General features: G+C 32.6%; 1 protein-coding gene across 1 annotated transcript in view; it reads right to left on the reverse strand.

The window, feature by feature from the left end:
* Positions 1 to 313: 313 nt before the first annotated feature.
* LOC134727776 (uncharacterized) overlaps positions 314 to 16004 on the reverse strand; it is a 59977-nt gene continuing 44286 nt past the window's right edge. Inside the window, exons 6-11 of the mRNA XM_063592164.1 lie at positions 12490 to 12801; positions 10368 to 10403; positions 5542 to 5586; positions 1270 to 4518; positions 973 to 1221; positions 314 to 726 (exon numbers count right to left, since the gene is read on the reverse strand). Coding sequence (XP_063448234.1) covers positions 314 to 726; positions 973 to 1221; positions 1270 to 4518; positions 5542 to 5586; positions 10368 to 10403; positions 12490 to 12801 — 4304 coding nt within the window. The remainder of the gene's footprint in view (positions 727 to 972; positions 1222 to 1269; positions 4519 to 5541; positions 5587 to 10367; positions 10404 to 12489; positions 12802 to 16004) is intronic.

Below are 16004 nucleotides of genomic sequence, written 5' to 3' on the forward strand. Positions count from 1 at the left end.
TTCCTGACTTGCTATATAAAGTAAGGAACATCCTTTATCATCACATAGATCAATATCAACATCATCACACTGAAGAAGTACACGTACAACCTGTATCATGTTGTTATAACAAGCAATCTGTAATGGGGTGCCATCATTCATACATTTATTGACATCAGCTGAATGTTGTAATAGTTCGTTAGCAACTATAAACTAATTTCAGTTACCGGTATATGACATGTATGAGGCTTTGAATAAATTAATTATAATGTATGAATTTGTCCAAATACAAACAATAAGAAAACAACCTTCACTAGAATTGATCATTTTGACATCAATGTTGATTTGCTCCTTTTTCTTTCAACAATGATTCAATTTCTATATGTCCTTTCTCCTGTGCTACATTCAGGGAATTTTTACCTTTAAAGTCACATTTATTGACATCAGCTGAATGTTGTAACAGTTCTCTAACAATATCAACATGTCCATTGTGACTGGCCCAGTAAAGTGAGGAACATCCATCATCATCACATAGATCAATATCAACATCATCACACTGAAGAAGTACACGTGCAACCTCTATCATGTTGTTGTAACAAGCAATCTGTAATGGTGGGGTGCCATCATTCATACATTTATTGACATCAGCTGAATGTTGTAACAGTTCTTTAGCAACATCAACATGTCCAGTCTGACTTGCTATATACAGAAGTGATGCATCATTATTGTCACACTTATTGACATCAGCTGAATGTTGTAACAGTTCTTTAACAACATCAACATGTCCATTCTGACTTGCTAAATACAGAGGTGATGTACCATTATTGGTACACTTATTGACATCAGCTGAATGTTGTAACAGTTCTTTAACAACATTAACATGTCCATTTTCACTTGCTATATTCAGAGGTGATACATCATTCTTGTTACATTTATTGACATCAGCTGAATGTTGTAACAGTTCTTTAACAACATCAACATGTCCTTTCTGACTGGCTTTATACAAAGGTGATTTATTATTGTCGTCACACTTATTAACATCAGCTGAATGTTGTAACAGTTCTTTTACAACATTAACATGTCCATTCTGACTTGCTATAAACAGGGGTGATACACCATTATTGTCACATTTATTGAAATCAGCTGAATGTTGAAACAGTTCTTTTACAACATTAACATGTCCTTTCTCACTTGCTATAGACAGAGGTGATACACCATTATTGTCACACTTATTGACATCAGCTGAATGTTGTAACAGTTCTTTAACAACATCAACATGTCCATTCTGACTTGCTATATACAGAGGTGATGCATCATCATTGTAACACTTATTGACATCAGCTGAATGTTGAAACAGTTCTTTTACAACATTAACATGTCCTTTCGCACTTGCTATATACAGAGGTGATACATCATTCTTGTTACATTTATTGACATCAGCTGAATGTTGTAACAGTTCTTTAACAACATCAACATGTCCAGTCTGACTTGCTATATACAGAGGTGATGCATCATTATTGTCACACTTATTGACATCAGCTGAATGTTGTAACAGTTCTTTAACAACATCAACATGTCCATTCTGACTTGCTATATACAGAGGTGATGCATCATTATTGTCACACTTATTGACATCAGCTGAATGTTGTAACAGTTCTTTAACAACATCAACATGTCCAGTCTGACTTGCTATATACAGAGGTGATGCATCATTATTGTCACACTTATTGACATCAGCTGAATGTTGTAACAGTTCTTTAACAACATCAACATGTCCATTCTGACTTGCTATATACAGTGGTGATGTACCATCATTGTCACATTTATTAACATCAGCTGAATGTTGTAACAGTTCTTCAACAACATTAACATGTCCATTCTCACTTGCTATATTCAGAGGTGATACATCATTCTTGTTACATTTATTGATATCAGCTGAATGTTGTAACAGTTCTTTAACAACATCAACATGTCCATTCTCACTTGCTATATACAGAGGTGATGTACCATCATTGTCACATTTATTAACATCAGCTGAATATTGTAACAGTTCTTTAACAACATTAACATGTCTTTTCTCACTTGCTATATACAGAGGTGATACACAATTTTTGTCACACTTATTAACATCAGCTGAATGTTGTAACAGTTCTTTTACAACATTAACATGTCCATTCTGACTTGCTATAAACAGGGGTGATACACCATTATTGTCACATTTATTGAAATCAGCTGAATGTTGAAACAGTTCTTTTACAACATTAACATGTCCTTTCTCACTTGCTATAGACAGAGGTGATACACCATTATTGTCACACTTATTGACATCAGCTGAATGTTGTAACAGTTCTTTAACAACATCAACATGTCCATTCTCACTTGCTATATACAGAGGTGATGCATCATCATTGTAACACTTATTGACATCAGCTGAATGTTGAAACAGTTCTTTTACAACATTAACATGTCCTTTCGCACTTGCTATATACAGAGGTGATGCATCATCATTGTAACACTTATTGACATCAGCTGAATGTTGTAACAGTTCTTTAACAACATCAACATGTCCATTATGACTTGCTATATACAGAGGTGATACATCATTATTGTTACATTTATTAACATCAGCTGAATGTTGTAACAGTTCTTTAACAACATCAACATGTCCATTCTGACTTGCTACATACAGAGGTGATGCATCATTCTTGTTACATTTATTGACATCAGCTGAATGTTGTAACAGTTCTTTAACAACATTAACATGTCCATTCTGACTTGCTATAGACAGAGGTGATGCATCATTATTGGTACACTTATTGACATCAGCTGAATGTTGTAACAGTTCTTTAACAACATCAACATGTCCTTCCTGACTTGCTATATACAGAGGTGATGCATCCTCATTGTTACACTTATTGACATCAGCTGAATGTTGTAACAGTTCGTTAACAACATTAACATGTCCATTCTGACTTGCTATATACAGAGGTGATACACCATTATTGTCACACTTATTGACATCAGCTGAATGTTGTAACAGTTCTTTTACAACATTAACATGTCCATTATGACTTGCTATATACAGAGGTGATATATCATTCTTGTTACACTTATTGACATCAGCTGAATGTTGTAACAGTTCTTTAACAACATCAACATGTCCTTCCTGACTTGCCCATAATAAAGGGAAATAACCATCCTCTATACAATAATTAATGTCACTGTTCCTACTTATCAACCATTTGACAAGGTCAATAGTACCCATATAACAACTTCCTCCTAGTGCTATATTTTTTTTGTGAATATCTTTAGTACGAACAAGTTCTTCCTGTTTTGATAAATCAAGTTGGTTTAAACGTGTTATGAAATTTTCAGTAAATGTTGTAGACTTCATGTTTCTGTTATCACATACACTGTTTACATAACCATTCTCCCAGTCTTTCATCAATCTTTCTATATATCTATCTATATATTTATCAGGTATTATAATAACAAACTCTATTTCTGTGCCCATGTTATCTGTTATCTTCCAAAGAAATCTCTCTTTAATGAAACCAGTATTAGCATGATCAATAAAAATCTGAATCATCTTCTCCCCAAAGTACTTGGCAAGGAAATCAAACAACTTATCATGGATTATTTTGTATGTAGTACCCTCCTTGACCACATAAGTACCTTCAAGTGTTTCCAGGGATTTCCTTAAACGTTTGATAGATGTTCCTTTATTCAGTTCACATTCTTCTAGTAAATCTTCTATCATTGCTTCTATCTTCTTATCTTTTGGTGACAAGTTTTCTTCTGTTAATGTGTTGTTAAACATTACACAAAGGACTAAGCTACAATACTGCATCTTACCAGCATCACTTTCTCCATACATTTGTACAAGTTGATCTTTGAAAACTTCAAAAGGATTGCTAAAAAAAGAGGTAACACTAACATTCTTCTGGAGGTTCTGTTTATGATATAAGCTACATAAAAGTGGGAAAAAGTCATATTTGTCTGACAATTCCTTTACTTCATCAGTATTTTTCTTCAAGTAAACTTCAGCTAAAGCAAATTTTTCAGCAGCACTAAGTTTGAATTCTATTGAACTTAAATCCATGTTACACATTTTGAAAATAGAGAGATTGCTAAATAGTTCATCTTTGTAAACCTCCAATCTACATGTAGAGATGATTTTACAGCATTTGTCTTCAAGAAGAGATATTATGTGATCAAGTCTTTGTTTCCAGTCAGTGTAAATTTGTTGATTAAGAGTATATCGGCCACAGACGTCATCAAATACAAACAAAGTTTTCCTCCCATGTTTAAACCATTTTCCAATATCTTCTGGTTTACTACATGGAATTACAGTATAGCCATGTTTCTTCATTATGAGGGCAATGTGTTTAGAAAGAAAACTTTTTCCAGTGCCAGAATTTCCAACCAGGGTAACGGAACTTTGTGTCAAAACTTTTTGCATTACATGTTTCTCTGCTTCAGTGCTAACAAACTGTTGATCATCCTTTTTCCACTGTTCCAAGCGTTTTTCGAACTGCTCTGTAAAAAATGAAATTCAATAAATTAACTATCGATTTTAAGTTCAAATTTCAAAATGTAATACCACAAAAATGAAGTATGTGACATCCAGTTTCATCATGTTCATGTATTTTGTGTGTTTTGAAGCACCATATTTTGTTTTATTCAGTGTTTTAATAAAATATTTTTAAAACTTAAGATGATAAGATCAAATATCAATTCATGACATCAGTCTACCTTTTTATATTATAATTGTCTTTTTTAAAATTATTTGATAATTGATTAGTAGTTTAACATGTTTAACTCCTCTTACAGCACTTTTGGATATTTCGTGGTGGTCAGGTTTTATAAGTGGAGAAAACTGGAGTGCTCAGAGAGAAAAATTTGACCTTCGACAGGAGAACTGACAATCCTAGTCAATTTAGACATGTTAGATTAGAGTAAAGCACATCTGCAATGTGCAAGGTTCAAACTTACAACCTCAGTGTTAAAAGGCTAATAATACAGTACTTGAACTACTTAGACCACTTATCCACCGAGGCCCTGTTTTTAATTCCAAGAACTTTGAAGGTTAACATATTTTGGTAGTATTCTGGTAGTATTCTTGAAAATTGAGGCCATCAAATGAATTCTTACACCAGAAATTAATGCAAAATTCCAAGTTATACTTAAGAAGCAAATTAAAAAACTGAAAATTGCAGCCAACAGATAATTTTGACTCTCAGAACCAATTTAGAATAGCACAATATACTTATCAATTAAATGGTAGCTTGAAAGATGTTCCTCAAAATTTTGTATTTATAATATAAAACGGTCTACACATAATGTACAACAATTCAACAAGTTTGTATCTATCTTTGAGCAATACTTTTGGAATAATTGCATTTATAAAAGTTTATAGAAGGACAGACAAAACGAAAAGTATAAAGCGATTTTATTCTTGATACAATTTAAGCCCTTATCAATCAAAACATATGTATTTTCCAGTTATATGTACTAAAGATGCCTTATTATAGGATTAATATTCTACATCAATAGACTTACCAAGTATATTTTTTGGAATAACGTCATCGTGATCCATCAGAATATCTTAAAATATAAAAACAACATATTATGAACATGGTACTCTCAGATTCGAACTTTAATATTATTGTCTTTTGTGTTTTGTATCGATCTGATGAGTTAATAGAAATAAGATAAGCCCTTTTAACTGATTTTTATAGTTTGTACTTTTGTTGTACTGTTACATCCCTGTCCCAAGTTAGGGGAGGGTTTGACACCGGTACACATGTTTAACCTTGCCACATTATGTATGCTCATGCCCCAAATCAGGAGCCTGTAATTCAGTGATTGTCATTTTTTGCTGTGTATCATATTTCATAAATAAATCAGGCTGTTTGTTGTCTTGTTAGAATTGTTTCACATTTGTCATTTCAGTGCCTTTAATAGCTTAATTACTTTGAACTATGAATTTTGCTCATTGTTGAAGGATGTATGTTGACCTATATTTACTAACTTTTACGTCATTTGGTCTTTGGCGGATAGTTTTCTCATTGGCAATCTTACCACATATTCTTTTTTCCTATTACATGTATTAAAAATTATGAATAAGTTTTTCCTTACACCAAAAATACATGGCCTAATATATACTTAAAAGAGTGCACTGAAATGTATGTATCACCTGATAAATCAATCATTATTGAATAATTTGTTGACAGGCCCAAGTAATGTCTAAGATAACTGCACATGTCAAGAAATGTTATAGCAATACATAGTCCCCTAACGGTTAAAATTCACACACATTCATTTTTATCTATAAAGATGTCACTCTTAACTATCCTACTACCTGTCGATACATTTATTTTTGGCATTGCACAAGTCATGTCTTCTTTGGCTGTTCATGACGTTAAAATACTAAATCCCTGGGATGTGTTTTAGTTGATTTTAGTCTCTGATGCATGATTTTTTATTATTAATTGTTTTGGCTTTTAACTAGCAGTCAGTAACTGCGAGTACTCTCAAATCGTACTTCCTTGTTAATTTGACCTGTTGATACTATTTGTAATGCTTTTTGTTAATTTATGTTAATATGGATCTTGTCTATATACCAGCTTTGAGTATTTGGAACTCCTGCCAATTTTCACTTCTTCACGACGTACTATGAACATCAAAATTATTTCCTTTCTCCTTAAATACTGTTCTTGTACCTGTACAGGAAGTTTTATCTAGCTCTTATTGTATAGTTTTATTGTTGATATTCACCCCAAATGTACCAAGTGTTAGATTAGTTTTATTGATATTAAAGAAATCTCTTGGTATTCCTAAACGAAAGATTTATACACACAGACGATCAAGTATACCTAATGACAAAATTATTTTTATTTACCTGTGTAGGATATGACACAGCTTTTTTCAATAAACTCATCATAGATACCAGGATTCAAAAGTGATGATTTTCTATAAATTGTTTAATATTTCAGAGTGGTATCTTACTTTAACTTTGTTTAAACCTGTTTATTTACTTTTGACCTTAATTATTCATCCCTTATAAATTTTCTTAACTATGAATTTGCATTCAAATTTATTCGTTCATTGTGTGTTAATTTGCCTTTTTTTTTATTGAGTTAAGCCTTCCAATTAATATTTAATAATGTGTTTTTCTATGTTGTGATGTTATACTATTGTTTCAGAAAAGGGAGAAGGTTTGGTACCAATTAAACGTTTAATCCCGCTGCAAATGTTTCCACCTGTCCTAAGTTGGGATCTGATGTACAGTAGTTGTTGTTTGTTTATGTAGTTCATATGTTTTTCTCGTTTCTCATTTTTATATAGATTAGACCGTTGGTTTTTCCCGTTTCAATGGTTTTACAAATCTTATTTTTGGGGCCCTTTATAGCTTGCTGGTTGGTGTGAGCCAAGGCTCCGTGTTGAAGGTCGTACCTTGACCTATAATGGTTTACTTTTATAAATTGTTATTTGGATGGAGAGTTGTCTCATTACCACATCTTCCTATATCTATTGTACTGATACAAAATGCTACTTTATCTATAAGTTGTCATGTTGTAAACTATATAACAAATATCAAGTCAATATCTTCAGGCATGACCAAAAAGAAAATAAACTGTTAACACAGAGATATGTCTCGCCTATTTGTAATTTTGATAATGCAAATTTGTAGAAACTAGATACCATTGAGATGGGAGCCATCTCTGTGGGCCCCGCTGTCAATAATGTGGGGTAAATAAGTTGTATGGATAATCTGATATGAAGCATTATTTGAAGTTATTACATAGCTATAGTCTCATGCGTGATTTTATTCTAAGAGCGGACACAATTTGTCAAGAACAACGAACGGATGGACAGACCGACGGACTGACCTTTGACCTAGGATGCATACATTATGACACATTCTCTGGTGTTGGTTAATATATATGTTAAGTTGAAAATGTTTTTCAGGTATAAAGTATGAAATAATAACAGCTGTCCTCTCAAAATATAGTGTGGATCAAATTTGTTAGCGATGGCCAGACCAACAGACAGACAGACCTTTGACCTAGGAAGTGGTACATAACAAGTTATTTCTTGTTGATCAGGGGAAAAATACTTCATAAATTAAAGAAATGTCAAGGTACAAGTGATAAATCAAGTTTTAATATAGTCAAAACCTACTATTTTATGTTTACAAAAAAAAATTATAATCGCTCGCCTTTACTTTTTAAGCTTCGCCTCGAAAAATTGCAAATTAAATATATTTTTTTTAAATTTTCAAATCGCTCGCTCGCCCCAATTTTTGGAGTCCAAAAATCCGTAGAACAAGAAATTAAATTGGTGTGACCTAAAGTATAAACTTTGAAATCATAACGGTTCTCAAGATATAGAGCGGACACGATCTTCACCACAGGACACAGGGTTGTCAACTGAAACCAAAGTTTTTTTACCTTGACCTTTAACCTAGGAAATTGTAATACATCATGACACGCCCTCTGGTGGTGGTTAATAAACATGTAAACTATAAAGTATTAAATCATAATGGTTCTCTAGATATGGAGCGGACACAAAGTTAAAGTGTTACGGACGAACGGTAGGACAGACTGATCACTATAGGGCTCCGCTTGTATGTATAACTTCCTAGGTCAAAGGTCAAGGTAAAAAAACTTTGGTTTCAGTTGACAACCCTGTGTCCTGTGGTGAAGATCGTGTCCGCTCTATATCTTGAGAACCGTTATGATTTCAAAGTTTATACTTGACATCCAAAGGCGGGGCCCTAATTAACATAGTAATACTTTATGATTTAAGTTATGCAAATATTCAAAGTCAATGAACCATGACTGAAGGTACATAGCTAAACAATCTCCATAAAAATGAAATGTGCCATAATGCTAATACAACTACATACCAAATACCATTGACTTAGAAGTCCTTCCCTTTATACAAAACTAAACACAAACATTAACTTGCAAACCATACATGTAAAAGTCTCAAAGTCAATGAACCATGATGAGAGGGTGGGGCTTTATAATCTCCATGGAAACAAGACTTGCAAATGCCAATGAATTTGCATACCAAATATCAATGCCAATAAATTTGCATACCAAATATAATTGACTTAACAGTAGCGGTTCATCTTTAACTGATCTAACCACAAACTAAGACATGTAAACTAAGTTAAAGTTTAAAAGTTAATAGACCATGCATGAGGGGGCGCGGCCAAATGTTCTCATTAAAAATGAGATGTACGAATGCTTAATCAACTGTATACAATTAACATTGGCCTACGACTAATGGTTCCCTTTGAACAGAACTTATCACAAACTAATACACGTAACTATACAGTGGTTGTTGTTTAATGCTGTGTTACATATTTGTTTTTCGTTCAATTCTTTGTACATAAATTAGGCCGTTAGTTTTCTCGTTTGAATTGTTTTACATTTGTCATTTGAAGGTCTCCTATAGCTGACTATGCGGTATGGGCTTTACTCATTATTGAAGGCTGTGTGGTGACCTATAGTTGTTCATTTCTATGTTATTTGGTCTCTTGTGAAGAGTTGCCTCATAGGCAATCACACCACATCTTATTTTTTATAAGTAAAAGTTCTAAAGTCAATAGACCATGACTGATGGGGCGGGACCAAACAATCTCCATTGCAATGAGATATATGCCAATGCTTATAAATACAACTGCATACCAAATAGCATTGACCTTCCACAAGGGGTTCCCCATACACTGACCTAATCACAAACTAATACATGTAAACTAAACAAAAGTTTCAAAGTCAACATACCATGACTAAGGGGGCAGGGCCAAATAATTTCCATGGCAATAAGATGTGCCAATGATAATACAACTGTTTACCAAATATCATTGACCTAACAGTAGTGGTTCACCATAAACTAGACCTAATCACAAACTAATACATTGTTGAAGCCTCTGTCGCCGAAAACAGCATACCTATGTCTCGCTTTTTGACTCCGTCAAGGCGAGACAAAAACTGATTATTTAAGTGATTTTTTTCCAAGGACCATTATTGCTCTGCACAAAATCATCAGACCTGAACAAAATTCAAACTTGGATCTGTAACTTGTCATGATAAAACTATAATATACCAATTATCAAAAAATATCTTCAAGCACTATGAAAAAAGTGTGTAAAACTGATTTGACGGACAGACAGACAGAGAGACAGACATACAGACATCAGACGGATGGAGTGCAAACTATAAGTCCCCTTCGACTTCATCAGTAGGGTACTAGAAATAGCTGTAGATTATCACACTAAGGGTAAAACTGCTATAAGACAATTAACATCAATTTGAAAAAATAAACATCTTTCAGTCTTGCGTGAAGTTAAGTGAACTATATTATATGGCTACCTTTTTTCTCATGTCTGTCTTTGAGTTTCTTCATTCCTGAAAAAAGACAAACTGTCTAGATGTTTCATAGTCTAAATATTTTTATAACTGAAACCCAACATTGTACAACATAATTTTGTCATAAAGAAAAAACAATATTTATATCGCAAGTCATTTGTTTATCAATAATTTTACAAAATTGAAGATTTAACAAATTGAACACAACTGACGAAAATGATAAAAGAATTAATAAATTACTATTAGGAGTTAAGGCAGAAGGGGTTTCTAAATATTGGCCAATAAATTTGTCTTAATTTTCTGTAACACTTCTTTGTCAATGAACTTTCAAAATTTAGTATAAAAACTGGAAGTTAGGGACCATATTTTTTCGTTATAATACATTGAAATTTGACGAAATCACAGTTCTTTTATAAGTGTTTGTATATTCCGGCAACTTAATTTTTTTTATTGAGGAAACATCAAACAATATATTTTTTTAAAATTCAATGAGGTGATTGCTTTTCAAAATACCTTCGAAATATCAAATAAAATAAGGGGGTCACAACTTTATTTTCTTGGAAAAAAACCAAGTGAATCTGTGAGCTACTGCTCACTAATGATACCCCTGCCACACTAAAAGTATAAGGTAAACAGGAAGTTGCTGAGTGATGTATCTGAAAACCCATCACACGGTATAGCTGACTCATATAAACCCTGAAACCAAATATCAGAAATCCTTGTAATGTAGTTCCTGAGAAAGATGCGACGAATAATATTCATGGGACGGACAGTATACCCCCACTTTTTTTTTAAAGTGGGGGTATAAAACAAAACTTGTCCATTCAAATTCAATATAATTATTTGTCCTTGATTTTAAATGGACTTTCCACAAAATTTTAAATACAAGAGTGCACCCCCTGAAATGACTCGCCTTCTTTATTTAATTACTAACCATTAATTTTATGTTGGTAGTCCTAAATATAAAGCTCAACTACAACTATCACATAAACTTAATAAGTTCCACTGTACCATGAAAATGAGGACAAGGTCAGATGACACCTGCCAGTTGGACATGTACACCTTAAATCATTCCATACACCAAATATAGTAGACCTATTGCATACAGTTGAAGAAAAACAGACCAAAACACAAAAACCTAACTATAACCACTGAACCATGAAAATTAGGTCAAGGTCAGATGACACCTGCCAGTTGGACATGTACACCTTACAATTATTCCATACACCAAATATAGTAGACCTTTTGCTCATAGTATCTAAGAAATGGACTTGACCACGAAAACTTAACATTGTTCACTGATCCATTCAATGAGGTCGAGGTCAAGTGAAAACTGTCTGAAGGGCATGAGGACCTTGCAAGGAATGCACATACATATACCAAATATAGTTTTACTATAATTACTCATATTAAGAGAGAAATTAAGAATACTAAAATTCTTAACTTTTTTTTTCCAGTAGTCACTGAACCATGAAAATGAGGTCAAGGACAATGGACATATGACAGACGGAAACTTCGTAACATTATAAGGCATCTATATACAAAGTAGGAAGGATCAAGGTCTTCTACTTTCTGAAATATTAAGCTTTTAAGAAGTTAGCTAACGTCGCTGCTGCCAGATCACTATCCCTATGTCAAGCTTTCTGCAACAGAAGTCGCAGGCTCCACAATAATTAAAAACCAGTTTTTTAATAGTTCCTCTCTCTTTTCTGATTTAGCAATATGTTTGTTTCCAACACTAGATCATTCATCTTACAGTTAAACATATATTGATGAAAACGTGTCTTTTTTTTTTTATATTGCATACTTTTTTTTTTTGCATATTATGTGTCCGATTAATATAATAGGAGGGGGCACTGACTGCCCGAGAGGGAGCCCACTCGTCATGCTTCAGTGATTCCCTAAATAATCAACCAAATTTGTCTCACAAAAGGGGGGAGTAGGGGCTGGTCCCCTTCCCCCTTAAATTCCGCCTCTGAATAGATATGTACACTCAATATGCTCTGGTGTATAAGAAAATGGGCAGATTTTTATAATAATTTTATAATTATGTAAAATTTATGATATATTGGAATCATCTGAGTACATCAGGTACAATATTAATTTCAGAATCTGCTATAATTACCTATTTGACACAATTGTATATCTTGATCTGACAATTCTGTCTTCTCCATTTCTGAAGCAACATCCTGGTATTTTCCGTGTCTTACAGCTTCAAGAAGGTGTGTGTATGCATCTCCACCTTTGCGAATCAATTTGTTGTATAAAAGTCTATTACTTTCCTGTTGAGTGAGTGAAGAATTACAAATTTCCTCTTTTTCCTCAGTACTTATAATTTCAGATTGATACAGGTGGTCAGCTATGTCTGTTTTGGAGTCAACACCATGGACAAACATCATGTAATTCTTTTGTAGTTTAACTTTGGGTTTATTTAAAACTGAAATATAAGAAAGGTATGAATGAAATATTCTCTCCCTTTTTCACACACATAATTTTTTTTTTCCAACTGTGATTCAGGCTGTTTTGTTAAACATGTTAAAGTTACTACATTAAATATCAATTGTAGGAGTAATTTTTTGTGTTTGAAATATTGGTTTTATTCCAATACACAGAACAAAAAAAATGTACCAAGAGTGAATAATATATATGTAATAAATAGAATTACATTATGTATATATATCAAATTACACATGTCATGCATGTTAGACAATGAATGAACAAAACAGTATTTTTAAGATAAAAGGCGGAAGATAGCAAGGGGATATTCAATATTCATAAGGCTGAAAGTCTGACAATGCCATGGCGAACTGGAGGCTCTTAAGAGTCTGTGTCACTAACTGGAGCTATGCAAAACATGAAAATGACCTTTCTCCAACATTGTAGACTACAATTTAATATACATGTACTATCGATTCCAAAATTGAAATAAATGTCAAGAACTTAAAAGTTAGTAAAAAAATTGTCTTTTTTAAGCATGATAAGGGGTTAGCCAATGGTTTCTGTCATATTGGCATTCTTATATATACATTTTGTACCAATCATTTTTTAGGATAACAGTTTCTATATATCTCTTATAGTTTTCAAGATGAGAGGCAAATACTCTAAAATTCTAAATAAATTTGTCTTTAAAGGGCAAAAACTCCTATAAGTAGTTATCTAATAGCTACGGTCATGTATGAATTTTTGTTGACCTTGAATATATCTGATCATTTTTGCTGTTTTCACAGTATCTACTTTTCGTTTTTTTCAAGATTATCGACAAAAAATGGTGAACAAGTCAACAATCTTCATTTAAGGGCAATAATTCTAATAAGGAGTCAACCAATGTTTTCAGACATTTAATTCTTTTGTATAGACCTTGTAGTGTTGATAATTTTTGTTGTTAACAAATTCTACTCATCTAACATGTCTAATTATCTATAATAGTTTTCCAGATAAAAGGCACAAATTTACAAATAAGTCAAAAATGACATTTGAAGGGTAATAACTCCTGAAAGGAGTCACTAGTCTGATGGTTTGAATTTCATTGGGTTTTTATTTTGTAGATCTTATACATGTAATTATTTTTGCTGTTTGCAATTTCTACCTATCTATTATAGTCATGATAATTTTCCAAATAGTAGGCAGACATTTGATAATAAGATTAATAAAAGAACAGTTCCAATGTGCCCCGCTTGGCACATATTTTATATTTCCAAGGGGCATAACTCTTTTAAAAAGTCAATCGTCAACCATTATAGTACTTGTCCTAAATATTGCTGATATTAACCTATAGTATAAGTTTTATACACATCTGTCAAGAATTGTACATGTGAGAGCACATTTAGCGAGGCCATTTTCAATAACTGTAATATTTGCAAGGGGCAGAACTCTTTTAAAAAAAGGAGATCAGCCACGATTATAGAACTTGTCCAAGATATTGCTGATTTTAACCTATAGTATAAGTTTTAAAATTACAGGCTCTAAAGAGCCTGTGTTGCTCACCTTGGTCTATGTGCATATTCAACAAACACTCTCCGACTTTGTAGACAAGAATATAATTCATGAAAAAAATCTGTTTTGTTAATCTTGTGACAAGACAAATTTATCAGTTATTTTAAAAAAATTAAACAAAACCGACCAGAGTTTTAATCCATTTCAAGAAAAAATTCGCAAAAAATTTGAAACATTATTTGATGATTTTCAAAAAAACAACAGGACAAATGACTTTCAGGAACACATAAATAAAACAAGTGAGATTGTAAAGGCAATTAAGTCCCTTATTTCAAATGAAATGTTGAAAAATGGAATATCAGTCATAGGCCGAGAAAAAATAGATCCGTGTTTCCGGTAACCCAACCGACCCTGTTTTTTTAGCCCCGACCCTAACTTTTTTATTGGATCTTCAAAAAAAAAAAAAAAAAAAATTATCAACCGACCCTGTTTTTGACACAGGCTTCTGATAGAAGACGTAATATTTTTTCTCTCTTGCTTCCTCTTGCATAGAAAGCCAGTAAAACATTTTATTAATGTCAAAAGGTATTCCAAATAGGTTAAAATCGAAGAAATTTGCACAGCAGGTGCTTCAAAAACATTGCAAATGGCACACTTCCGGTTTTTGAAACTAATTACGGATCCGGACTTGGAAAAAACATGATAATTTTCCGGATTTCATTTACGATGTCAAAAAAAAAAAAAAAAAAAAAAAAGAATTCCAACTTACCGAACCTATTTTTCAAAATGATGTTACCGGAAACACATATCTTTTTTTTTTGGCCTTAACAAAACCATTACAAAAGCTATATAACTTTATTTTAAATAACAGAAGTTTTCCAAAAGCTTGGAATGAATCATTTTTAGTACTTCTACATCAAAAGGAAAGTAAAAGTGATTAAACCCTGGTAATTACAGAGGTATATATATATTACTTCGAACCTGGGAAAATTGTTTAATAAAATAATCCTCTCTCGATTACTCACTTATATAAATGTTATAACTTAACAAATTAATAAATAATAACCAGATTGACTTATTGATCAGGGTATTCAGAAACAACATGCAAATATTTCAGCATCCTCAAATTAATTTTTTCCAGAGCATTTACAAAATGAGTGAACGGGCAGGTTATGTTGATGCTTTAAGAAATAGCTCAGAATCGATCATCATTGTATAAATTAAGAGTTAGTGCTTACAACCTTGCCATTGAAAGAGGAAGATATTGAAAAGTGCCCAGAGATCAAAGAATTTGTGAAATCTGTTAAAGTGGCGAAATTAAAAATAAACAGCACATGCTGCTACACTGCAGAGGTTACTCCAGTATTAGAGATTTTTGTATTAAAAATGTTCAAAATTACAGAAAAAAAATATAACCACATTGTGCGATAAAAATTAAATAAATCTATTTCAATAGATTTTCATTATACCTTTAATTTTTAATTCACAGATATACAATTTAAATTGAAAATTGAAATGGGGGATGTGTCAAAGAGAACAACCCGACCATAGAACAGTTTAAGAACAAACATCAGCATAAGGTCACCAATAGGTCGTCACTGCAGCGAGAAATTTCCGCATCCGAAGGCGTCCTTCAGCTGGCCTCTAAACAAATATATATACTAGTTCAGTGATAATGAACACCATACTAAACCCCAAATTACATGT

This window comes from Mytilus trossulus, chromosome 8 (assembly GCF_036588685.1).
Source record: "Mytilus trossulus isolate FHL-02 chromosome 8, PNRI_Mtr1.1.1.hap1, whole genome shotgun sequence".
In the NCBI taxonomy this organism is placed as follows: Eukaryota; Metazoa; Mollusca; class Bivalvia; order Mytilida; family Mytilidae; genus Mytilus; species Mytilus trossulus.